Source organism: Ambystoma mexicanum, chromosome 11 (genome assembly GCF_040938575.1).
Source record: "Ambystoma mexicanum isolate Mex_15411 chromosome 11, UKY_AmexF1_1, whole genome shotgun sequence".
Lineage (NCBI taxonomy): Eukaryota > Metazoa > Chordata > Amphibia > Caudata > Ambystomatidae > Ambystoma > Ambystoma mexicanum.
In genome coordinates, this window is record NC_090934.1 from 456,214,554 (window position 1) to 456,240,748 (window position 26,195).

A 26,195-nucleotide genomic window follows, 5' to 3' on the forward strand; every position below is an offset into this window, starting at 1 on the left:
GACAGTCTATGAGAGTTTCTTGGCATCTACATACAGTGTTCTGGATATGGTTTATTTAAATGATGGTGTATATATTCTATATGGTCTCCTGCTGAATTTGTATACATTATTTTATGTTATTGTTGAGAATATTATTATTATTATTATTTTATTGTATTTAGTTCCATCAAGAATATTTACAATGTCATCATATACAAATGTACAAACATAACATAAATACAACTAGCATCACATTACAGATATACTATAGGCAATTGCTTGAATTAATACATCACATAACATCCCCACTCCATAACATCAAACATTTCATCTCTAGAATCTATACAATCCAATTTAAACGAGACCTTGTAGCATTATTCCAATTTCAGACACTTCAGGTAGTCAGAATGTATGACTGGACAACTTACCAGACCATATAAAGTGCCATGTGCGTTGCACCGGACACTGTATTGAAACAAAAGACCCACAACTCAGGGGTATTAATAGTGTAGTAATCATACGCAAGGCTGCCCAGAGTCGTCATATATAGAGGGCCTAATCGGGGACATTCGGTAAGTACATGTTTAACAGTCTTCCGATTTGTGACAATCTTACATTTACGACAAAATCTGGCTTCCTAAATTAAGTTCCACTTGGCTCTGCAAATGGCACGAACAGGCAGCCGATTAGTACGCATCTTTAAATGAAAACCACGAAATGCCGGATCAGGACAAAGCAAGAGATAAAGTTACCGGCTTCATATAACTATGAACAACCTGGGCCACATACCCATAGCCATGCAGCTGCAAAAGATGTTCATAATTGAGTTGCCAGTCCCACTTTGACAGCCTCTGTGAAAATGCCCCCTTCAGTGGATAAAAATTCGAACAGTGCTTAAAGTCGGGAAACCAATCAATTAAAGCACACAGCTCTCCAAATTGGCCATCAAACAGACTTTTTGTTCTAGTGGGAAAATCCAAACTATAACTATCCCCAAGTTTGTACAGAAGAGGACACTGAGGAGACATTTTAGCCTTTAAGAAAAGTTCGCCCCAACGTTTCAAGAGCTGTGCTTTCAAGGAAACCATACCTAATTCGAGGCGTACATATTCAGTAGAAGTAGAACACAGAAGCCCTAGGAAATTGCAGCAAAAGAAGGCCTCTAACGTGTCCGACCATTTCAGGTCCTTTAGCCCTGAAGCCTCCAGGCCATACAAGATCGTAGGACAAAACCATTGCCTGGAGAGAGAGAATACACACCTAAAAAATAAGCCAGCATGTTCCCTCGCAAACGTACTCATCAAACAAGTAAGTTGTTTAGCTTTTCTAGATTTGGTCTCAACTATCACACTGTACTCAGGACCGGATGACATCTCAAGACCCAGATGCATATATGATCCGTGCAGTACTATTAGAATGCAGTGCCATAATCACCACCAATAGCCAGCTAGGACAACCTCATGCCCTCGTTTTTTCCCATAAAATACTACTGTTAACCTGATCGAAAGCAGCCCAAAAATCCACAAACGTAATATATACTGACGGACTACCACTCTGTTGCGCCTGTGTGATAATTGTATCCAATAACCATATATTACGGGTCGTACTCTACCGAGGTCTAAATCCTGTCTGGAATGGATGAAGGATATTATTAGTGGAGATCCAAGTCTGTAGGTGTTCTAATACATACGTACCAAACCATTTTCCAGTTTTATTTAAAAGAGACAATAGTCTATAATTTTCAGGAAGTAGCCAATAACCGGCTTTGAATACCAGAACCAAGAGTGATCTTCTCCAAGATTCCAGAATCATACGGGCACTACAGAGCTTCTGGAATAATGTACATAATATGATTGCCCATGTACAATGGGCCCCCTTTAAAAATGCGGCCAACAAACCATTGGGCCCAGGTGCCCTGGAGTTCTTCATTTTTTAAATGTGACTGCATACATTCTCAACACTAAATTCCATAGGCCATTGTCGATAATGGGTATCAATGCATCATCTGCATCCCCCAAAGAAAACATTCTTTCCTCAATGTACAAAGCCTAGCTCATTTCCGAAATGGGGTTCAAGATGTCCAGTACCGTAGGTCCCCTTCCAAGAATTAATACCATCCAAATGCACCAATTCAAGGCCTCTATTATGTGTTGCCAGTTTGTTGTCGGCCTGAGAGTTGTCTCCTTCGAAGCCAATTCCAGTATTTGTTTATTAACCTTCTCGAATCCCTCTTCAGTACATACACGGAATTAACAGTCACTTTTAAATCACGCATCTCGTTCCGCAGACTACATTTGACTTTCCTTACTTCTGCATCATAAAGGTGCATATCCTTTTTATCAGATGTTACCAAAGTTTTGCAACTCACTGTTTCCATTCGGGAAGCCAACTTGGCTAGCATATGTTCACATTCGTCTACTGTTTGTTGCTGCAATATAAATGTAACCTCCTAAAAATGAAGCCGCAAAGTAGTGCATGCTTTTCGAATATTACCTTCAGACGATACCAACCGGTTTCCCGCTGGATTTGGAATCAAGGCAGGCGGATCCCTTATTACTTGCTCGTAAGTACCTGGTAGGCAGCTTGATCGAAGTGCTGCATAATCACTAACCAGCCTCCAGCTGATTATTAGTTTACTCACTTTTTCAGACAGATTAGTGTTACAGCAAAAGTAATCGTGGTGGCCCTTTTTGAACCCAAATACCAAGTAGGTTCACCTGGAATATCACCAGTCGTTCTCCCATTCAAGATGACCAATTATCAGTCCTTCAGAAGATGTAACCACCTTTCACCTTTAGCACTTACTTCACACAATACCATTTTACTCTCCTGAGTAATAGTTCGTCAATTTCCTTCAATGAGATGTTCACCACTCCTAGCATTTAAATCTCCCCCAGGTATGATGAAATCCTCAACAGGGTGCCTCATAACAAGTTATCTGGTCCGGATTTAATGGTGTCGGTAAAACCATATCGGCACAGTTTTCCAGACTGCTAACTACGACTTCTGTGGCCATGTGGTGTTATGCCACCAGGTCTAACCTGGCGGGCGTAACGCCACTGGCCGCAGACAGACGTGGAAACACCGGCACCATTACCGCATGGTGCCAGTGTTTCCACGGCTCTCATTCCCATGGAGTCCTATGCAGGAATGGGGAGTAAAGGAATACCGGCTCAGGAATTAACGGACCACTGGGGCTGTAATGCCCTGGTAAATCCGGCAAGTCCGGAGCCGGTAAATCCCTATGGGGCTGGTGGCAGCCTGCCGGTTTTACCGGCACGGCTACCTCCGGACTCGTAATGAGGCTCCTTTTACCCAGTTTACTATTACTGAGTCTATATACACAAATATATCCCCAGTCCCTCGCCCAGTAGGGCGGTCATAGATATTTAATAACAGCAGCCTTTGTGACTTAGTTGGCACCCCCAACAGTACTCCCACTGCCAATATGTTTCCATCGCCATTGATCAGGTATATAAACCTGGATTTGAATTCCTGTTTGACACCAGTAATTAGCCCACCCGATGTATGGTCGCACCATAGGTCCTTTTTTGGCCATAGCCTGATGTATTACGAAACCATCTACATATAGATTTAACATTAGCCAGGTCTCCTGCTGCATAAAGACTGATTGTTTCAATAAGTATGTCAAGGAAGGCCCAATTTGCAGCAAATGAGCGTGGCCCCTCGTATTCCAGGAGGCCAACGTCAATTCTCACTTGTTCATACCATCAATGCCAGGAAGCACACTCTTTAACCACTGCCAGCCTTTCTCATTGTTATTACCTTCCAAATCAACTTCATTAGTGGGAATTACCACTGGCACATTATGTGTTGCTAGATTTTTACAATAACTACAACATTTCCCCACTTCTGCGGTTTGCATTACTTTGCCCAGTTCATAACCCAAATAATCTAACGATTCTAATTGTGCTCTTATTAATGACGCCAACATAGGCAAACAACAATGGACCCGTATTATTCCCCCTGGACCAGTCTTCACCAGTTCAATAAAGTCAAAATCACATGAATTCAAAATGCATGAGGAAGGAATTTTCCCAAATGTTCTCAATAGGTCACGCCTATTGATATGCTTTATTGAGCAGGTGGACACTTTGTTCGCAATAGTGAGTATTCTTGTGTCCAAGGTCGGGGCCTTCATGCAGATATTTAGTGGAAGAGCTGGAATGTCGTCCTTACCTTCAGCTCCATGGCCTGTAGTTACACTCACCATGTCCCCCACTGCGGTACCAGGACTAGGTGGCTTGCTCTCAGGTACAATAGCCATGGAGGCAATCAATCCAGAGTGTACCACCAGCGGATCAGTAGTACATACTTCATTGTCCTTCATAAGCCAAATAGTTATGGTTCCTCACTTAAATGATGTTGTTTCTTTTTCCATGCCGGACGATTGCTGATTTGCTTATTTTTCGTCCTTTGATTTGATAGAATAACAGTCGTAAAATTCAAGGCCTGATTAAGATTTTCAGTGTGAGCCTCATCAGCAGCCCTTTCTTTTCCCTGCGTCGGATTTGCTTTTGTGTTAAATAGCTAAAAGGAGATTGCATAGCTACCTCCGGTTGATCACTGCCTTCATCAGGATCTTGGGACTGTATGATAATAGGTGTCACACCATCTAACGGGCTAGGTGGAATACGAGCATTTGCACTCGCAATAGGAAATACATCAATAGATTCAAAACAAGTTTGAAGATGTAGAATGTATCCATTTTGTTTTTGAACTTCGTCATGGATACGCCCACACAATTTTAAAATATTTTTTACTGCAAATCGTAGCATGTCACGTGAAGAAGCAACATCCGAGTGGGCCGATTGCTGTCCTTGGGACACGCTACATTTGTCGGCTGAATAGACGTAACCCTCTTTGTGTGGAAAGCCAGACTGTGTCGGGTACAGCACCCCTCACCGGCGAAGACTGCTCTGAAGTAAAAAAATTAGGGGACACTGACAGGTGTTGAGAGATAGATCTGCGGTTCAAGGGGTCCTGAGGGGCACTCCACGCACTAGCCGTAGGCATTGGGTCACCAAGAGGTATAGCCGCTCCAACCTCTGGTACCTGAACGCTGTTACACAAGGAGTAACAAAACTTCAATAGGGAGCCGTTATCAATGACACCAAAGGAAGTACTTCGCTCACCAGGTCCCGCCTGCCCCACCACACAGGTATTTGTTTTTTCCGTTGATGAAAATGTGACCAAGTTTTCAGAACCACAATTAGTAACAGTTTGTTTAAAGTAGGACATTATATATCCTGTCGAGTTGGCAGACTCAGGGAGTTGGGGGGTGCCATGATTCCCCAAGGGAGGAATATCAGAAGCTTTGCATGGACTCAGAGATCAAAAAGCGGGATTCGCAGCGCTCCTGTGACTATTGGACTTCCCATAAGGCTTACTCTTGCTCTTACGTAAATTGTATGTCCGTTGCTTATAAGGTGCTTTTCCCGGCATGGTTAAACAGATGGTATAAAATACCTGCCAAACAACAAATTTGTCACACTATTTTTGGAAAAAGCACCAATCCAACAGTGCCCAGGCCACATCTACCCGCTGCCTTCAAGTCCTTGCCACACTCTGCTTCTGGCTATGGCTATTGAACAGATTGATAAGAGCAGAGTAGTAGGCACAGTAAACAGTCTATCCAGCAGGCTCCAGCAACTTCCAATGCACGAAAAACACTCCTCACCACACTCCGCCACACTCTGTGTACCATCGTTGGATTGACAGTATTATCTCTAGTTAACTTTTATGTCTGTTTTAAGTCTAAACATGAACAGTTAGAAACTAAGGATCAGTAATCACTGTTGAGATTTAGATTTATTATTTGTTTTAGTGATTTTATATTTTCCTGTGTACGATGTTGCAGTACGATGTTTACTTTAAAGGATTAATTTATCAGAATAAAGTACTGAATGATACCCGATTATCAAATTGCAGTATTTCAGTGTACTATGTGAGGATGTCAAAGGTGAGGGACCAGTAGCTGTGGTCAGAGGGATACTTGAGGCTTATGATATCCACCCTCTCTACATGGTGACCCCGGATATGGTATATGGAGGGCCCCCCAGTGCCTCTCACCCAGTCTGAACCTTATCACCCGATTCACCTTCAACCACTGAGACATAGAAAAAATAAAAGACTCAGAATCTCAGGGAAAACAACTGCAGGCCACAGGCTGGACCACAAGCACTATATAGAATGCTGGAGAGATGGATTCAAAGTGACCATGGTCCTTGGGTCAGACCACAGTCGCAACTGCAATTTCACAACATACTGTCTGCTGCATGTCACAAAAGGGGAGCTGTGGATAGAGCATGGTATTGGATGCAGTAGTTCAGGGACACAGAGAGCACTTGCACAGACCCAGGGAAACCATGACACAATCAGTATGATGCCATGACAATGCCACCTAATCGCATGATGGCAGTTCCACCATTTCAAGTTTGGGGCCACATAAAGTTGTCCAAATGACATTAGGCAGTGAAACAGAGGAAGGAGAGAGAAAAGGGCAGTGTCGGAGAGGAAGAGAATGGAAGAAGTAATTGTGAGAGGACAGAGTTGGAGGAGGGACAGATAGAGACAAAGGAGTAGAAGAGTTGGTTCAGGAGGAGTTTGTAGGAGAGAAGTGGAGAGATGAAGGAGGGGTCATTGGAAACAGGGACAGGTTGGCAATTGAGGAACGTCAGCGAGAAGGAAGAAGTGGACTGAGAGGACCAAAGCAGAACACCAGCATTAACACGCCAGTGAGCCAAAGGGTAGAAGGGGGTTCTGGGAAAGACAACAAGAATGTTGAGGCACAGGCTGGGGACCAACCAGAGTATAAGCACTAGAGAATTGGAGAACTGTGTTAAGCTAAGCACAGAGATTCATAGCGCCAAAAATTGAAAAGCCTGGAAGAGAGAGAGGAAAGAAGATGCAGATTCTGGTTGGAGTAGCAATCCCACCAAAGATAATAAGTAATGCTTGCTCCCTGGGAATCTGAGTCAGAAGGACTCACAGAGAATCTGATCCAGGAAAGGTTCCAGGAGAATCCAAGCCCAAACGGTGGCTGTGGTGGGCTCTTGAGAAGCTTGATCCTGTGATGACCTCTGAACTATTCAAGCAGTGGTTACCTTCCTACCTGGTAGCCTGTAAATGTACCTTGACAGTTGGGGCATAAATCAACTGTCATCTAGGAGATTAATATAAATCCCTGTCTGGGGTATGCTACATACTGCAATATAAGGGCCCAGACACTCGGAACTGCCATGAACTGTGGTGACATTGAGTGGATCACTCCAGAACCTTGAGTGTCTTTGTGTAAATGCCCAGGACAATTTAACACTCACACAAACTGTTGGAGAATTTACACACTTGGGTTTGAGGCCCAGGTCTTACTTAACATGAGGGTTTGTGTTGTTCCTCTCAACTGTTTAAGTTCTCCTTAAACCTCACACAATCATACAGAGATGCATTAACTGAATAAAGCATTTTTGCCGGGGAACGTTTAGGATGCAAGTCGTCCCTTGATCCCATGATCTGTAACATCTCCCAGTTTATTGTTTCAAATTTCCATCACCATTCCAGTACAAAAATACCAGTATATCTCCAGTCTGCATAAATGCAATTTTGGTATTGTTTGGTATTCTTCCAGTTTGAAAATCTGACCATACCCTTGCTTGCAATACTTCCAGATATACAATCCCAGTATATTCCCAGTGTTTCAAAATATGACAATCCAAGAATACTCTCATTATATTTCCAATTGCAGTATATTCACCATTTTACATTGGATGGGTAATGCATGTATACTCCCAGTTAGACAATCAAAGATGGAACAATCTAAGCAAGCTCCCAGTTTAATTGAACCCCCCCAGCATAACCCAGTATATCATCAGTTTGCTCATCCGCATTATATTTCCAATTTGACAATCCGAGTCTATTCCTAGTTTGCACATTTTCATTACATTTTGCACTTTGCAGAATCCATGTAGGCGTAGACTTTGACCAAACCCAGATCATTACCAATTTGCATTAGACTACTATGTAACCAGTATACAAATGCCAGTATTCTTCTAGTTTGACTGTCTCAGTTTGCACAATCTATGTCTACTCCCGGTTACAACCTCAGAATAATCCCAGTTTGCAAAATACCAGTATAATGGTAGTATGCCATTACCAGTATATGCTTAGTTTGACAAAACTGGTCTACTGCCAGTATGTCAACCACAATATACTTTGATTTGGGTAATACCAGTATATTCCCAGTTTGCACAATTCTGTTATATTAATTGTTGGTACAATATCAATACTTTCAAATTTTACATTCTAGTTTTCAGAATCTAAGGGTACACCTTGCACTGCTGTGTGAATCAGGGTGTTTGTTGGCAGTGCAAAGTCACTTTGTACCAGTGCAAAGTCACTTTGGACTGCGCTAATAATTCCATGAATCGGGCCTACAGTGTACTCCCAGTTTAACATTACACAATGGCATTAAACACCTATTTCACAACTGACCAATTTTAGTACAGTCTAACAATCCCAGTATGCTCCCCATTTACAAAATCATTTAATATTCCCAGTTATAAAAATCCTACTTCTATATTCCCAGATTAGCACACCCCAATATACTCTGTAATTCAGCCCCATGTTTTAGGTTAGGTGATGAAGCTAGGGTGACCATGCTGGTGGGCACCACCACCTGCTTTGTGATGTAGCCCCCAACTGTGTAAAAGGAGTATCCCAATGCCTCGCTAGTCCATTACTAGCCTTAAGAACTGCATCCCTTCATTGAATCCTGATCAGACCTGAGAGAGGATAGTACAGGACCATCTCAGGGGTGGGAACACCAGAGTATGGGGCAAACGGGGTAAGAACGAGGAGTTAAAAGGTTTAGCGTAGAAAGGCCCTCAGTTGGCAATAGAAATGAGGATGAATTTAGGAGGGTAACCTACCGCTAAGGGTGGAACCCCATCCAGTTATCTCCTGGGAAAACAACCTACTGACCTCAAGATACCTATGTCAACAACTAACCCACATAACGACTTAGCAGAAATAATTAATCACATACATCCACTGCCACAAATGACCTATTGCTCGGACATTTACACATGTTCTAGAGCTGTAATTATTATGCATCTAACATGCATTCTCTATGGAGGCTCTAGCTCTACGACTGCAATCAACAACGATCACTGGAATTCGTGGACAAAGCATCGGGTGTTGGTTTGCACCTTGTGGAAAATTGGCAGGAAAACACAAACCAGGAAATTGTTTCATTAAGCCCTGCATGGGGAACAGCAAACATTCACCATTGGTTTTACATAAGAAGTTGTTACGCGTCAGAGGACATGTACACTCATATTCATAAGCATGAAGACTGTGCATGAGTGGATGCCAGCAGGAGCCTTCTCCATCCAGGAGCCAGCATCAGCCCAACCTTACCAGCAGCAAAACAGCAAGAGCCACAGGGTTGGTCTGTATTGACACTAACATGAATCTGAAAGTCACCATGGTGGATTGACACAATGAGGCCTCAGTCTGTGGCTCTGAACACAACCACAGAGACTAAATTTTAACAACTGAGATAACTGATTCAATTCCTGGAAATCAATCCTTGTGCTCAGCTCTGCGCAGGCACAGCTGTGCATGATTTGGCAATTACTGCCCGAGCGGACAGGCCTGTGTACGTATAAGAAGTCCTACCTTCCTACTGTGGGAGTCTTGAACGGGAGGAGCTATTAGAGTAGAGCAAGGATGGTGGTAAACAGTAGAAGAGAAAGAGCGAAAGTGGTGGAGTAGTGCAATAAGGAGGAAAGAGAGCAGGAGAAAGGACAAGTTTGGACAGTTCAGCGGACAGTGGAGCAGAAGAAGGAGGAATATGAGAAATGAGAGAGCGAAAGAGGAGGGGAGAAAAAAGAGAATATGTGGAGGAAGATAGAAAGTTGTTGATAAAGAACAAGGATGAAGATAGGAAGCAAGAGGAGCGAGATAGTGAAGGCAATGGAAAGTAAGACACTAATGGTGGTGATGTAGAACAACTGTGTGGAGTGGGGTAAATACGAGAGACGAAGAAGGACGCTGTAAGCAGGGGCTGGAACTGAAGACGGGAGGTGAAGAATACCTGAGTATTGTGGGTGTCAAGGAGTAAACAAAAGAAAGCAGAACAGCGGAGCAGATAGGAAAGGGCAGGGGAGGTCAGGAGATAGAGGAAGTGTCCAAGTCAAGGGGCACTGACTGGAAGAGTACCTACTACCCCATTGTTTGCAAAGAATGTGGCATCTCAATTTGCCAAAGGCCTTATGTGGGCTTGCACGTTTCCGTTTCCAGATCCTGATAGGTCTAGCGCAGCATCATAATACATGGAGACTTGGCCCTCAACCTAGAAGCCCAAGGTGGTGGATCGTGCTGCCAAGGAGAGCAACATCCCGAAAAGTGCTATGAAGAATCAACCACTTAACTAAGCCAATAAATGTGTGGTCATATAAAACAACAGAGACATTAACTTTACTTTTCCACCACTTGCTAGAGCTAAAGGGAAGAGAAGGATGGACTGACTATGGCGTTTATGCAAACTGGAATTGCTCATCCGTGTTTTCCTTAAGTATCCCACATCTATAATTTCACTCTAACCTAAACCCTTGACATGTTTTCTTTGTAAAATAAATGGCTTTGAACTACATTCTGTGCGCTTTGCGTTGTCTGTTTGTCGCACAGCCTATTATAGTTTGACAATCCTTTTCTACACCTAGGTTGCGCATTCCAAGTATATTCCCAATTTGCACAATCCCGGGATACTTAAATTTTGACATCCCCCCATATCCTACATTGAACAACCCATAACTAGGCTCAAATATCAAACAAAGCAAACTAATTTTAGAGAAAACCTGTTGTGCAGCTTAAACAAAAATTACACAATAAAATCCCTGTGCGCCATGAACCTATGACGACACAAATTGAGAACATCTGTGCAGTTGGTGCCCAAAAAGAGAAGATTCTTTCTTCCATTTACATGTGGACAATTATTCTGTGTTCTTGTAAATGCCTTGGCCCTGTATCAATTTTTTATGAAATTGTTCAAATTCCGCCCCTGAATTTAATTTTGTTCAAGTACACTGCACTGTTGAAGTTCTAATTAAGCACATGTTCTGCTAAAATGCATTTGAAAGAAATGATGTGCTCGTGTTTCCGGTCTGTAATGGTCTTGCCTGTTGTTATTCTGGTACAGGTTCTTCCTCTTTCTGCAATTTGCTTTCACCTTTTGTCAGTCTCTTGCCTGTTGTTGGTCTTGCACGCTCTTTTTCTCTTACTATATTTCCCTCGCTCATTGTAATCTTTGTACGCTCTCTTTGTCGTCCTCTTCTGTGCATCCTGCCCTTCTATTTCTGTGGCTCTCTTTCTTTGTGTTTGTCTTTGTAATCTCTTCCCATTCTACTTAAGAATGAATTCCCTGGTATCAGTTTTTCTCTCTTTTTTTCATTTTCCCTCTTTGCTTCCTGCATCTCTACAGCAACTTTAAGCCTCACCATGAGTTTGGCGGGAATGTTAAGAACAGGCAGTCATATTGTTACCTCTTCTTTCACCCATGCACCTGGTTTTGTGTTTGTAAACCCATAGGAAGAAAGCTGCCTGTCAGTATCAACTCTACAAAAAATGGTAGTGGTATTATCCCCAGCAGCAATACCGCCATTGCCCAATGCAGTCAAATGGGACTTCTAAATGGGGAATAACAGAATCACATCATTAGTAGGAGAGGCCACTGTTGCCACTCGCAATAACAGTAGCTACGTTTGGCAGCAAAAGCACTACTTACACCAACAAACTCGCAATGAGGCCCTTTATCTCTTTTCCCTATTTGTTTCTGCCTCAACCTCTTAATCGCAATATTTCCTCTTCCACTCAAACTATCCCTTATTTGTTCTCATTCACCTAGTTTAACTCTCTACCTCTGCCTCACAATAACTTTCTTTCTTTCTTTCTTTCTTTCTTTCTTTCTTTCTTTCTTTCTTTCTTTCTTTCTTTCTTTCTTTCTTCCTATCTTCCTTTCTCTGTTTCTCTCTCTCTTGTTTTTTTTTTTCTCCTTCTCTACCTCAAACTATCTCTGCAGCATATCTCGGTCTCTCACGTTTTCTCTGTCACTCTCACCCACCACTCTCTCACTCTTCTGTCTCTGGCATTTTCTCTACCTTACATTCATTTTCTGTTTCTCTCTTAGTTTCTCTATCTTTGTTTATGTATTTCTCTCTGTGTCTCTAACTCTGTCAATCTATTATTCTCTCTCTCTTTCTACCCCTCTCTCTACCTCTCTGTCTCTCTCTTTTTTGATTCTTAATTGTATTGCAGTTATTTTAATAACCTTTTACAAATGTAGACAATGATACAAACATTACAATGAAAATAGAATGTTACGTTATTGCAAAAGCAAGTTTGAAAAAAATACAGATTTTCAGTCTGAAGACTTAAAGTGCCCATAATCGGTTGGATTCTTGCCCATCATGTAATCAGATTTCACACCTACTTATATCTCTTGCTTCGTACGACACTAATCACGCTTTAATAGAACATTAACATACTAAACCACTGTATCCATCTTAAATCCTTTCTGTTTTCATTTTACATGATAAAGTTCTTACAATAACTTTCCACAAATACATTAATACTATCCCTATTTCCATTGCTCCATCTCCCTGTTTCTCATTATATCTTTGTTTTCTTTGACTCGTGTACCATCCTTATCTCTCTCGCATGCTCCCCCTCTCACCCCCTTCCATGTCACTCGTTCTCTGCCTACTCCCTCTCTCCTGCCATCCTACCCTCTTCTCTGTCCCACAAACGCTCTTTACTGCATATTTAACCTCTTTCTTTTCCATTTCTGCTTCCAGTTTAGTGTTAAGAAGACGACAGAATCTATCCAGCCCAAGGCCCTGCTGAAGTTCCCCAATTTTTATAGCCCAAGGCTGGCTCTAACTTCACCAGAAATAATTAATGATTCTGATTTTAGCCCGAATCCAGCAGTGGAAGCAACCGTACCAGCCAAACAAGACACTTCTGATGGGACAGCTAGGAAGACCCAGGGTATCAGAGAAGCATGTGATCCACCCCAGAACGGTAGGTGACCATAGAATCCCTTTGAAATATGCACAATCGAAAGCAGCAGACTGTACCATATACACCTGCATTATGTTCCGTTCACAGTCAGTTTCTTCATGTCTTCAATTTTAATCTGCTTTGTAAAACTGATATTTTAGTGTGCAAAGTGGATTCTGGTACTTACAAAGTCAAGTCAGTAGATCACTGGATCAGCCAATCTGGGGGTGGGGGTGCAAGGGGACATGAGTGGGACATGAGTGGGGGCCTGCTGGCAGGTGCCCCGCAATGCTGGGGGTGGGGGTGCAAGGGGACATGAGTTGGTGATCATTAGTGCAAGGAGACATGTGCCTTTGCTGGGGGGCATGCCCATGTTGGGTGGGCTGCCTGCGGGACATAACCAGGGATGCAGGGTAGTCCCCTGTGGTGTGGGCTGCCTGCAGGGGCTGTGGAGGGTGTACAGGGAACACCTGGGAGGACCCACACTGCCAAATCACATGTAGGACTCCCCGGCACCCCTGAAATACACGTACCCTGCTGAAACCGCGTGTAAAACTTTCCGCACACCCCTGGAATACACGCACACGCTCCCCCAGGCCAGATCCCGTGTAAAACTTCGCGCGCACCCCTGAAATACCCGCACGCAGCCCAATCACGTGTGAAACTTCCTGCGCACCCCTGAAATACACACGCCCAGGGCAATCGCGTGTGGAACTTCTCGCGCACCCCTGAAATACACGCGCCCAGGCCAATCGCGTGTGGAACTTCTCGCGCACCTCTGAAATACACGCGCCCAGGCCAATCGCGTGTGGAACTTCTCGCGCACCCCTGAAATACACGCGCCCAGGCCAATCGCGTGTGGGACTTCTCGCGCACCTCTGATATACACGCACACGCTCCCCCAGGCCCGCTCGCCTGTGGGACTTCTCACGCACCACTGAAATACACGCACCCAGGCCATTCGCGTGTAGAACTTTGCGCGCACATTTTTTTCCTGCGCAGGGACGCTACCGCCTGCTTTCGTGTGGCGGACATGTATGGGCCTGTGCGCGTCTTTGGCCGTGCGCTGTTTTTCCCTATTCTATTCCATGAATACGTGTTGTAGGCGAGTGTGTGGACGTTCCGCGCACTTGCCTCCTGTGCTTTCCCCGTGACGCCCACATTTTCACGAGTTGTTCCCCATTCTGCGTGTAACGCCCCGTGTTACGCCTACTTTTGTTGTGTGCGCCGCGCTATGTGCGAATTCGCTGTGGCCTTATCGCACAGCGTTCGATGACCTGTGCGCCAGCGTGCGCCGTGCACTTTTTCAGTGCACATCCCACATTTTGCGCGTGCACGGACTTCCATGAATAGGTGTGCGCTGTTTTCTATGCGATAATCGCACTTGCACTGCGATTTTCGCTATTTCACTGCGATTCGCACGTTTTCGCACGCGTGCACCATTTTTTCGGCACACATTCATTCCATGAATCGCCCTGTTAATATTCTATATACATGCATTCATATAAATGAATGCTTACATAGATACAAAATGGCTGTCACCTGGGCCTCATTCAGGGCTAACTTTTGATAATCTTGCAAGAAGGTTGTATAGCAGTTTGAGACTGGCATAATGGTTTCATGTAGATAACAATAGTGTGATGAAACCTTCCTGTGGTTTGTCGTACTAGATAGCAGGTGACTTGTGTACAGTGGTAAGACTGCTGATGAGTATTTGTATTTTACAATGCATTCACCATATGCCGCACCTAGGCAAAGGATATGTTTCCTTTCATTTTCCCTTCATAATAGTGAGTTAGGTGTGTGTTTAGATCATTTGAAAGCAGGCTTTGTATTCACTTTGGGGCTGATTCCTGGAATTTGTTTGCCGAAAAACGTGGATTTGTACGCCATTCTACCTGCAAATCCCTGTTTAACAAATGAATCAGCCCCTTAATGTCATGAATTTTGGACTCCTCAGAGAACACCAATACATTTCTGCTGATAACGCAGTGACGTGTTTTACATTTTGTATTTGTATTGTATAGCTGGTTGACAAAACATTTAGAACAGGGGGATAGTCCTGACCTCAAACATTTAGGCTACAATGATTTTCTGTAGGCACAATTCTCATACATCTCCATATACAATACTGCACACTTAACAGATTATGCATCTTGGGAGGAAAAACATACAAATCCAAATTCTGAAAGGGCTGGAAAACCAGTTTTTAGACCTTTATTACTTTAGGTCACATATTACAGCGTAGTTTAAGTACTACCACTGTCTTAGTTTAAGTACTACCACTGTCTTACAAACTTGCAAATAAACAGTAGACATACATGACCTGATCACAACCCACAACCTTGACCTTCTCGCCATCTCCGAAACTTGGCTCCACGAAGCTTCAGGCCCTGCCATATCCCTAGCCCTCCATATTCAGAAAATGCTGCCTGCACGCCAAAGGTGGTGGGGTTGCCCTCATAGCAAAAGAGTCCCTCCCCATCAGAAAGATAAACATGCTGATCGAGTGCAATAGTTCTCAAACTCAACACATCCTATAATTGCACCATTACACTCTACATTGTCTACTGGCCTCTGGGTCCCATAGCCAGCTTCCAAGCTGTCCTCACACACCTCCTCACAGACAATCTGAAAACCTCTACCAAGGCCATCTTCCTAGGTGACCTTAACCTTGGACTCAATGACCTTAAAGACTCACCCTTTAAATCCATTGCCAATGCACTTGAAACCCTAGGTTTCAAACAATCCATCACCGACCCTACCGACATTAAAGGTTGCACTCTGAACTGGCTAACTCACCATAATTGTCGACCCGTCATTAGCCCGACTCTCCCTCTCCATGGACAGACCACCATTGCATCTGATATGATATGATATGGCATTTATAACATTTATAATCTGGTTCACTATCTCCCCTCTAATGAAAGAGCTACCACCCACCATGCCTCTCCCACCATCCCTTGCCAGGAGCTCTTGCATGCTCACCAAAGAAAGGCTCACACCACACCTCCTAGTCCCGGCCCTCAGGCCCCCGTTCTCTATCGACCCTGAGACACTGGTTTAAACATACAACACTACACTTAAACATGCAGTGGAGACCATTGCCCCACTAGTTGCCCTTAAAGCTAAGCAAACAAAACACTCAAACGCCTGGTTCTCCCCCGAACTATGAGAACTCTGCTCTAAAAAACAGACAGCACTCACCATCTGCCAATCCAACCACTCTGACTCAGCCAAACTCGAGTTTAGCAAACTCTCAAAAGACCATAAAAAAAGCTATCATCAAAGCCAAAGCCACGTCATTCAAGACAAGGATCATTAACGCAAAGTCAGACTCCAAAGACATTTTTGCCATCTTCAGGGAGCTGAAAGCTCCCACTCCTCCACCCCCACAAACCATCACCAAAGATGCAGCCTGGTGCACTGAGATACAAACAGCCATGCTCAATAAGCTAGACTCCTTCCATAACAAAATCCAAACCAATCAACACACGCTGAACCAACCCAAACAGCCTCACCCAACCACTCCGAACCATAGGGCTGCTGACTCACCTTGCTTCACATTTAAAGATGTCAACAAACTTGAAGTAATTTCCCTCATTAAAAAGATTAATCCCTCCATAATCGGGTCTAGACTAGACTATTGCAATGCCCTCTTCACAGGTACGCATAAAGAAACCTGGAGAAACTCCAAACCATCCAAACTAATGCTCTGCATGCTTCTCAGAAGGGAACACATTTTCTCTGCAGAAGACAAGCCCACTGGCTACCCTTCAGAGAACATATCCTCTTCAAAACCATTGCCCTAATACATAAATGCATTAACCACACAGCCCCACTCTACCTCTCACAGAGAGTAAATAGATCCATGGCCCTGAGACCAACCAGAACACCCTACGCCAACCTTCTCATAGTACCCAAAGTGGAACTAGCCAGAGGTGGCGGCGCCAGCTTTCCCTTCATTGCTGCAAGGCAATGGAATGTCTTATCACCCTCCCTCAGAGCTGAACTTTCTCACCTTGCCTTTTGCAAAGCCATCAAAAGACAAATGTTTACTTGAACTTGCATGCTATTTGCTTGAACTTGAACGCCGACGAGCCCACTCTGATCATCTGTAATGTAATGTAATGTTTCTCCATCTGTAACATAAGGTGCTAGCTCCTGTAACTAAGTAGTTTTAATTATGTAACAGCGCCATGAGGTCTCTGGGCTGCTTGTGTTTACATTTAATGGTAATAATGGATCTATTTCTCATATGGCCAGAAGGTTTTCCAGCGTAGGGTGTTCTAATGTTGTTGGATCACAAGGTTTTCTAAATATTAAAATTGCAAGAGGCTCTGTGTACTATTTAAATACTCAAGAGGCAGGGACATTGTTCTTGCCTTAGGTACATTTACAAACACTTTGGTGCTAGAGCCAGGGTATAGATGATGCACCCACCTGATGAAATGAAATGGGGCATTCATTGCTCCCAATGAGAAGACCCAGGTCACTAGGTCAAAGTTTGTTTTTGCATCTAGACAGAAAGGTGCAAGGGGGAAAAGATTGTACTCAGTTATAGTCAAGACCGAGAACAAATAGTAGGTATTGGCTACTAAAGATTGTCCTGCTATGAAGCCAATCTGGTCCCCTAGAACCGGTGAAAAATGGCTAGATCAAGTTGTTTAGCCATCATCTTCTTGAAAAGAGTATACTCAACATTCAAAAGTGTGGTGCGTTCGTACAAATAACGTTCGTACAAATAGCCCAAAGAATAATCCTTCACAGGTTTAGAAAGAATTGTTGACATACTATGATGAAAAGATTCAAGGATCATCTTATCCACCAATTAGACGTTGAAGAAAATAATTTTTTTTGACAATAGCAAATCAGTTATGACCTATTGCCAATCGATTGAAATTATGTCTTCCATGCCGCTGTTCCTCCTGACATCTCAGTGAATGTCAATGGAATCTCAGCTAAAGTAACGGGACAACTCAAATTTTCTGCTCCTCCTTGTATTATTTCAACCATCTCGACTTTCTCAAAAGATCTGCGTTGGGCTATGGCAGAGATGTTGCACCATTTCTATGGAGCCCTTGATAATAATACAAAATATTCTGGCATGGTCAAATGAGCATTTCATATTTCTGAGGATGAAAACTTTAGTGCTTCCAATTAGGAACCGTTATTCAGACCATTGCAAAATATGAAAAACGGAGTCAGAAATTGGTATGCAAAAAATTGCTTAATAATATTATTATATATCTGTCACCAAAGCAGAGCAAATCTCAAAGACTGAAATTGATAATCCTACATTTCAGAACTTCATTGCGACACAAGTATTCTCAATCACATCTAAGTAATTCATTGCACGTCGAAAGGAGATCAATCAGTATTCTAATGCTCTTGTTGTTGACATAAAACTTGAAAACCTATCTTTCAAAAGTGGGTTGAGCACATGACCAAACATATTGCCAGATTCACTTTATCTTCCTGTACGTCAAATTGTAAATACGTCTAATATAAAAGAGGATAGGGTGTTCTCCAATTGTATGTTGTGATGCTGTCTCCCGAGATGTGTAATCGTATACCACACACCATGTTCTATGTACAGCAACTCTAAGAGGTTCATTACGACATTGGTGGTAAGGGGTTAACGGTGCCGGTAATGGTGCCGGAGCTGTCAACTCCTTACCGCCCCATTACGAGTCTGCTCGCGGGACCCGCTAAGGGTCCCTTAGCGGGTCCCGCTAGCAGAGCAGGGAGGTTATTAACGGGCCCGTTGTTAGCTCCCTCCCCATTCCCATTGAGCCCTATGGGGGCTCAAATGGGAATGGTGATGTACCGGGTCCGGGTTCCTTGAATGAGGAATTACCGGGTCCTCCAAGGTTGGAATGGCCCAGTAATTCCTCATTCAAGGAACCCAGACCCAGTACCCAGTAAGGGGGTAACCAATTTGCGGAATGGTTACCTCCAAGGTCGTAATGACCCCCTAAGTCTAGTACAATAAATGCTCTTCTCAAAGTTCACCAATGATCATTTGAGCCACGTTCACAATGTATCACAAACCCTAAAAAACAAGCATTGACAAATTTGATAGTTTTGGCATTTGCATAGGCATAAGCATCATATGACCAGGTGGTCACACTATATGTTAGCTTTTGTGATCATAAGCCCAGGGGGTATCATCATTTGCCATGCATTCCCATGATATGTGCTGGTACTCACATTATATGAGCTGAGCTGTGCCAGGTTCCATTTTGCAAGATTAGCAAATCAGTTCCAGATTCCATTCTGCATAGTTAGCAGAGTTATATCAGAATATATGATTGACAGCCACCTTCGGAGTGCCAGATTGCATTATGTCGATTTCGCACAGCAGTGATGAATTTCATTGTGCCGATTCGTCATAATTATGGAATATTTCATTATTTCAATTGAACAAGAAGGCTGGTTTTCAGTATGCACAATGAGCCAGCTGTGAGATGAGAAGCACATTACACGACCCACCCATCTCCACTGCCTTGCTGTGGTTGACAACAAGGCCGGGGGTGCTGGTAGTATGCAAAGAAGTTCCCCTTCTTCTTTCCTGGCCTTGCCACCTTTTATATCAAGCAGAGGGGTGGTGGACCATAGAAGCCAGTGACACAGGAAAGGTGGTAGATTAATGGCAACATGCTGATCTTCTGCTGTTTTCAGTAGGGGGCGAGCATGGTGCCCATGATTCCCCCTGCTGTGCTGTGTGTGCCTGCTCCAGCTGACAGCCCTTCCTTTAGCAGTGAGTCAAGGAAAGGACTGCAGGCGATGATGAGGGAGGCAGGGGCATAGTAGAGAAGGAGTAACCCCTCATACTACTTTTAGTGGTAGAGGGTCATGCTATCCCTTCTCCCCCTTGCCTCACTGTGTGTGAACACAGAAGGACCTTTGGAGATTCAGCACTCTATCACTTTTTCTCTAAGGATCCCAAAATGTCCTCCCGCAGCTGCATTATGTCTCTTTGGTAGCTGTGCCAACAAAGAGCCAAAGTTAAAAAGAAAATTGCTATGCTTGTCATTTTTAAACGCACTTTGGCCGTCGGTGTGTCAGTGCCTTGTAATTATTAGATCTGCAATAATTAACACTATCGACAACAACCTTTTCTATTTAGACACGAAAGTTACCGAGTTGCCAAACATTCTACTTATCAAGACCCCTCAGAGTTGGCACTCCTCTAGGGGCTCTCTTTCCTCCCTCTCTCTTTCTCTGTCTATCTCTATCTTTCTTTCCTCTCTCTGCATCTCTCTCTTTATTTCTCTCTCTCACCGTTTCTTTCACTCCCATTCTACTTAGCATATGCTTCTGAATCCTATCCAAGAACGTATCTCCGATCCACATTTTCACACAGCCCTGATTTGGCATCAGCTATCACAAATAGTGGTTGCATGGTTTTACATCCGCACATTAAAAGTAGCAGCAAACAAGGACTGCCAGGCCACATCATCTGCCCATATGTCTACCTCTGGTAACACTGTGCACTCTACTTAGTCTCCAGATCTATCTTAACGCCTATATGAAGATCAAGCTGAGCACATACATGTTATTTTTTTAATGTGTTTACTGAATGTGCTCCAATTCTACTAGTGAAAGCTACCTTTTGCACCTTTTCAGTTTCCTCTGAGTCTCTGTCCTCAAAGGCACTTCCAGCAAAATAGGGCAACCCCCTATTTTGTGTCTATACCCCTGACATATTTAACCGTCTCCATGCATCTTCATTCTACAGCGCATAAGAACAAAATAAGCTTCTCTGTCAGAAAGAAGCAAACATCTCACTCACACACAACAATAGCACATTACCAAATGCAGAGAGATGCACATAAGAGGGAGCCTCAGAGAGAGTCCACCAGGTCACCATGTTGAAGCTGCCTGAATCAAAATGGATGACAGTTATTTTCACCCCACAGGGAGCTGAGGGAATGTCAACGGGTTACACATGATACACATGATACACATCAGAATGGGAGATAGGAGAAGAAACGGATGCAAGGAAGGTGGGTGCACAGAATACTAGCTTCATCCCTGACCGCCTACTACAAAGGACTGACACTAGTCAGTCTCTTCCCCTATTGAGACAATTGAAACATATACCACATTTTAAAATGAAACTGAAGGAAGCCATTGACATGTGAGTTAGGACAGTGTTCTAGAGGATTGGTGTGTTAGCAGCAAGAACAGAGGACAGAACAAGAGGTGGATAAGCCAAATAGCCATGACCATTAAGTAGGTTAGTGATAGAACTTCCCAGGTCCTGCTCAGGGTGATAACCCTGAAATTGACGGGGGGCAGACACCACTGACAACAAGCAGCATTGGCAACCTGCTGGGGGACTCTAGCCAAGATTGTAATGGGCAATAAGTGTGCCAGAGTTGAAGAGAAAGAGATTGATATTTTGATGCGACTGGAGCTTGGATATTCTGATGAGGCTGGAGCCTGGAAGGAGTCTCAGCGCCTTGGGAGATGAGAAAAGTCATTAGTGGACTTTGAAGCGAAGAGTGACCCTTGGCTGAGCCATAATAATAACAGCAACTTGAAAGGCACGCAGGCAGAGGGAGGAGAGAGCATCCTGCTCAGACAAACCCGTGGTAGGAGAGGTATTACTCCCACAACTAGCAGATTCATGAAAAGCAATGTCCATACAGACACTAATCACAAGAACCAAATTGTGCTGTGGCTCTTCATTGGTCCTGAGATTGTGAGTTAACTGAAGGACGTTTTCAGAGGCAGATGCCCAGAACTATGATTTATTAAGATAGGTATTTGGATCAAGGACACTAGATTCTCTTAGATTAGAATCCATACATATATACCATGTATGCCTCCATCCTGTCCCTTTTACTACAAAACCTACTCCCTGTTATGTTTCCTGTTGTCCTTTGGGCCTTCCGCCTGCCCTTTACCCATTCAGAGAACACAATATGTTAAAATGACCTTTGTTTATCATGTGTTCTGTGAAAATGACTCTGTGACAGTTAAAATGTGATAGGAGGTAATTTTTTAATAACTCCTGTAAAATGAGTCAACCAGTCTCTTGATGGTATTCCATCTTTACCCCATTAAAGTGAAGCACTCTAACGTAAAAAAAAAAAAAAAAATGTACGAATGCTGTTGGAATAAAGACATAGGGCCTTTACACGGAAGGCGGTAGGGGATTACCAGCACCGGTAAGGGCACCGGTGCTGGTAATCCCCACCGCCCTACTACGAGGTCCCTCAGCCGGTCCCGTCCTTAACGTGTGGTCAGACCACACATTAAGGACAGGAGCCGCTGTGGGACTTCAGTGCAAATAACGGTACCGAAAATTGCGGTACCGTTATTTGCTCCTTCCCCAATCCCATTGAGCCCTAACTGGGCTCAAATGGGAATGGGGAATGGTTCCCTGAATGGGGACTTACCGGTCCCGCAAAGGTCAGAGTAGGCGGGTAAGTCCCTATTCTGGGAACCCCGCCTCCGATGGCAGTAAGGGGGTAGCCATGGCGCTAATAGCGCCATGGCTACCGCCTTCCGTGTAGTGAGGCCCATACTCACCCTATAGCCATCAAAGACAAGAGTTGTGTATAATCCTGCCTTTTCTAAAGGTTGGCACTTACACTGAGCTCCTCTTTATCCTTTCTCACTCTAGATGGTGCCTGCACTACATTCCAATTGGGCAGGAATGGCTTTCGCGCAGGTATCAAACAAAATGTGAGTTTTAACTCTAGGCCATTCGTTGCCCATGTTAGTTGCCCATAATAGGGCAAAACAATGTGTATCCTTTTATTAAAGTTCAGTGACTGATCCTCTGCCCTATTAATGATCTGATTGTAAAGCATGCATGACTATAAGCTTAAACCACAGAACAGGAGTCACCACATACCGCAATCCATTTATGAAATGCCTTTTTTTTTTTAATAGAATAACCACAACTTAACCGATTTCTTGATTTGAACAGGATATCTCTCGTTTTTCTAAGGAAAAGACAAAGGAGATTAAAATGTTTAGGGCCACATCAGGCGTTGGGCGGAGCGATAAAAATGCAGCGGTAACTCTATTACCAGCGCATAACTACTCCACCCATTCCCAAGTTTGGGTGGAAAGTGGCAGGGTTACCTGTTGCTGGAAGTAAAAATCTCCCCTTTCTGCACATTTTTGGTGCTATTACCACTGAAGCTAATACCACCAGCGCTAATCGTGCCGAAAAGCCTGATGGATTCATATAGACTCAGAGTAAATGGGAATTAACAGTGCCACTGCAACTCGGAATCTGGAACAAATTGTGCCAGACCGAGTTGCGGTGACGCTCATAGCACTGTGCGGTATCGCAGTGCATTTCCCGCCGGGATAACGCCCAACTCGTGATGAGGCCCTTAATTTGCTATTCCGCACCTCATTTTTTTTAAGCTCAATTCTGTTCATATTTGTATTATTTATCTGCCTATCAATACACATTAATTTGTCATATAGACCCTCAGCTTTGGTAAACGAGGTACTCTGCCACTGGGAGTGCTGTAAATATTCATGCCATCAGTGAAAATTAGCATGTACGTTTGGTCACCCTTTGATGCCCAGGCACCTCTACTTTTTCCTTTTTTTGTTGTACACAAAGTTTTCTTTTATGTTGTCAGGTCGGGGCTTCAGACTGACGAAAGACGCCAGGAGAGGGCCATACCCATGCCAACAAATTGGCGCCAAGAGCATTCAACAATGAAGATGCATAATCGCAACTACTTGGCAGATGGTCACTTTGCTCCGTAGAAACAATGAGGAAACATTAGAGCACTTAATAAGAAGTTCAAATCGGAGCTAGAATGGCGCTGCTCTTTTAGTACTGCCCTGTAATGGATCGCTTAGTCTATATTTTTTTACTAACAGTATCTAAGGACCAATAGTGCGCATTTTAATCGGTCTCTTGTAATTGTATGTCATTTTAGATCATAACAATTTATGTTTTAAATAATAAACGGTAGAGCAGTAGCAAAGAAGTTCAAACCCATCTCTCAAGGCTGCTGCCTTTTTTCAATACCGAGTGTCTGATCCTTTGCACAACCAATGCTATGTTGTTGCAGCTCGGACAAGAGTATGTAGTCAGTAAAGTATCACTTTATGTGAGTACATGGAGGGCACCATCACATACCTGGTTCTATTTATTAATGCCTTTTATTAATTGTTAATAAAGTCTCCATGACTTGAATGATGCATTCATTCAGACAGGAGTGTTTTTTAAAAGAAGCAACAATAATCTACAGTCATCAATGAAGACCTATCCAAATCTGCAGAGTAACCCCTCGATCACTGAACCTTGGGGTTTGGCGCCTGTGGTAGGACACCAGAGGTTTTGCAAATGTGTAGCACATCTAGTACAGAAAATGCAAGAATTTGAATATCATAGATCTAAGTATACTATACCACTCATTATAACCCTGCCGGTCTGGTAAAAAAGTGCAGGTATTTACGTAGACTGGCACTTTACCGAACTGGCAGAGTACAAGTATGCCTCTCAGCGTAGCTGGAGACTCAGGCCCCCACCGGCATAAAACAGCCGGTATTTTCGGCACTGGTATTGCAGGTGATGAAAATACCAGCAAATCGCCCATGAAATGGGGATTTACTAATAGTTCTGCCACCTGTAATATCCCAGTAAGACCGGAATATCAGGCGGAGTAAACGGTAGGTACATTTGCCGGTATCCTGGTGAAAAACAAACTTATAATGAGGACATATGTGTTCCTGAAATGCATGGGCACCAGAGTGATACAGTCTAGTTCTCTCCCGAAACATATGCAGGGTGACGTGAATTATGAGAACGCCATACACTGGTGTTCCACTGGTTACATCTTACTCCTCTGGCCAACTGAAGTCGACATTGTGGGACATGGCCAGTGCACCATGGTCAGATAGACTTTTATGACATTTAGGCTATATTTGGGTCTCTGTGGAAATGATATTTTGAAAAAATAGTTTCATTGTGCTGGTATTAATAGGGATCCATTATGTTGTAGGTGCCTTGATAGAATTAATATTCAGGATGCCATGGAGCGTAGTCTCCTCTCTTTGCACTACACCTCCTAGAGGAACTCCACTGGGGATCTGAGTGGATTACCATGGCCATGAACTATGGTGGTAAAGTGAAGGAAATACCTCCAGCATCATACTGTAGGTATCTCCTCCTCTTTATCACCAACCTCACAGTTCTGTGATGCAGTAAAAGTGGCAGTAACAGAGTTACTGCTGTTTTACTGCCACTTTTTCCCAAACTTTAAAACTGGTTATGGACCTCTATATTTATAGTATTTTTATGTCCTTGGAATAAAATGAAACTCATTTTGGTTGATCATGTGTGATCATTGTGAGAGGGAAAACATCTGTGAAGGGTATTTATTACTAAGGAAGGGTTTGTTTTACTAATGCATGAATAAGGGCATAACTAAATTATCGAGTTCTATGACGTTTCTTGTACTGTGGACCTATTGATCAACATCAACAGTAAAAGAGTTGTTGTAACAAAAATCAATCCAAGCCTGGTTTTTACTGTTGATTGTGCAGTATATAATGCAACGGTATTAATGGTGAAAACCGGGCACATATCAAGTTAATGTCTGTGGAGATTGGAGAAAAGCAGCCAGTTTTCTGTTTGGTGAATATGCAATTGTGAAAAAAGATGTGTGTGGGAGTTACCTTGTTGAGATGAGGGTATCAGATTGTAGTAAACGGTGCATCACGGTGCATCACGTGTCAGATGATATTACAAATGTTGATGACAAGTGTATTTCCCCAAGTGCAAAAAAAACACTTTTTTTAGTTTCACTTGATTCCACTTAAGAGGATTAGTAAAATGTAGGTTAGATGGAAGGAGAATATTGTGGGATATTTTGACCCACTCAGCTGTGCTATGCTACATCACTTTGCTGCATTGGTGCAAGAACCAGCACAAAATGGCCGCGCTGACTCCTGTGCGCACCAAGATCTCTAAACTGCGTTTTTGTAACAACCAGAAAATGGCTGCACCCCGTGCCATACACATTTCGGGTGGGGTGGAACAGAGTACTGACTGCAGGAATGTGCCATTGTGCTCTGCAACAATTAACATGGAGTGAAGTGAAAGAGCAGCATTATTGTGCTGAAAACCCAAAATGCCTCTT

General features: G+C 43.4%; 1 protein-coding gene across 3 annotated transcripts in view; it reads left to right on the forward strand.

Moving 5' to 3' along the window:
- Positions 1-26,195, forward strand: part of SYT13 (synaptotagmin 13) — a 393,082-nt gene that overhangs the window by 125,055 nt on the left and 241,832 nt on the right. For 2 of the 3 annotated variants that reach the window (XM_069623296.1, XM_069623295.1), the window contains exon 2: positions 12,855-13,080. The exons of the other annotated variant lie outside the window; for it this stretch is intronic. In XM_069623296.1, coding sequence (XP_069479397.1) covers positions 12,855-13,080 — 226 coding nt within the window. The remainder of the gene's footprint in view (positions 1-12,854; positions 13,081-26,195) is intronic. 3 annotated transcript variants of the gene reach the window in all.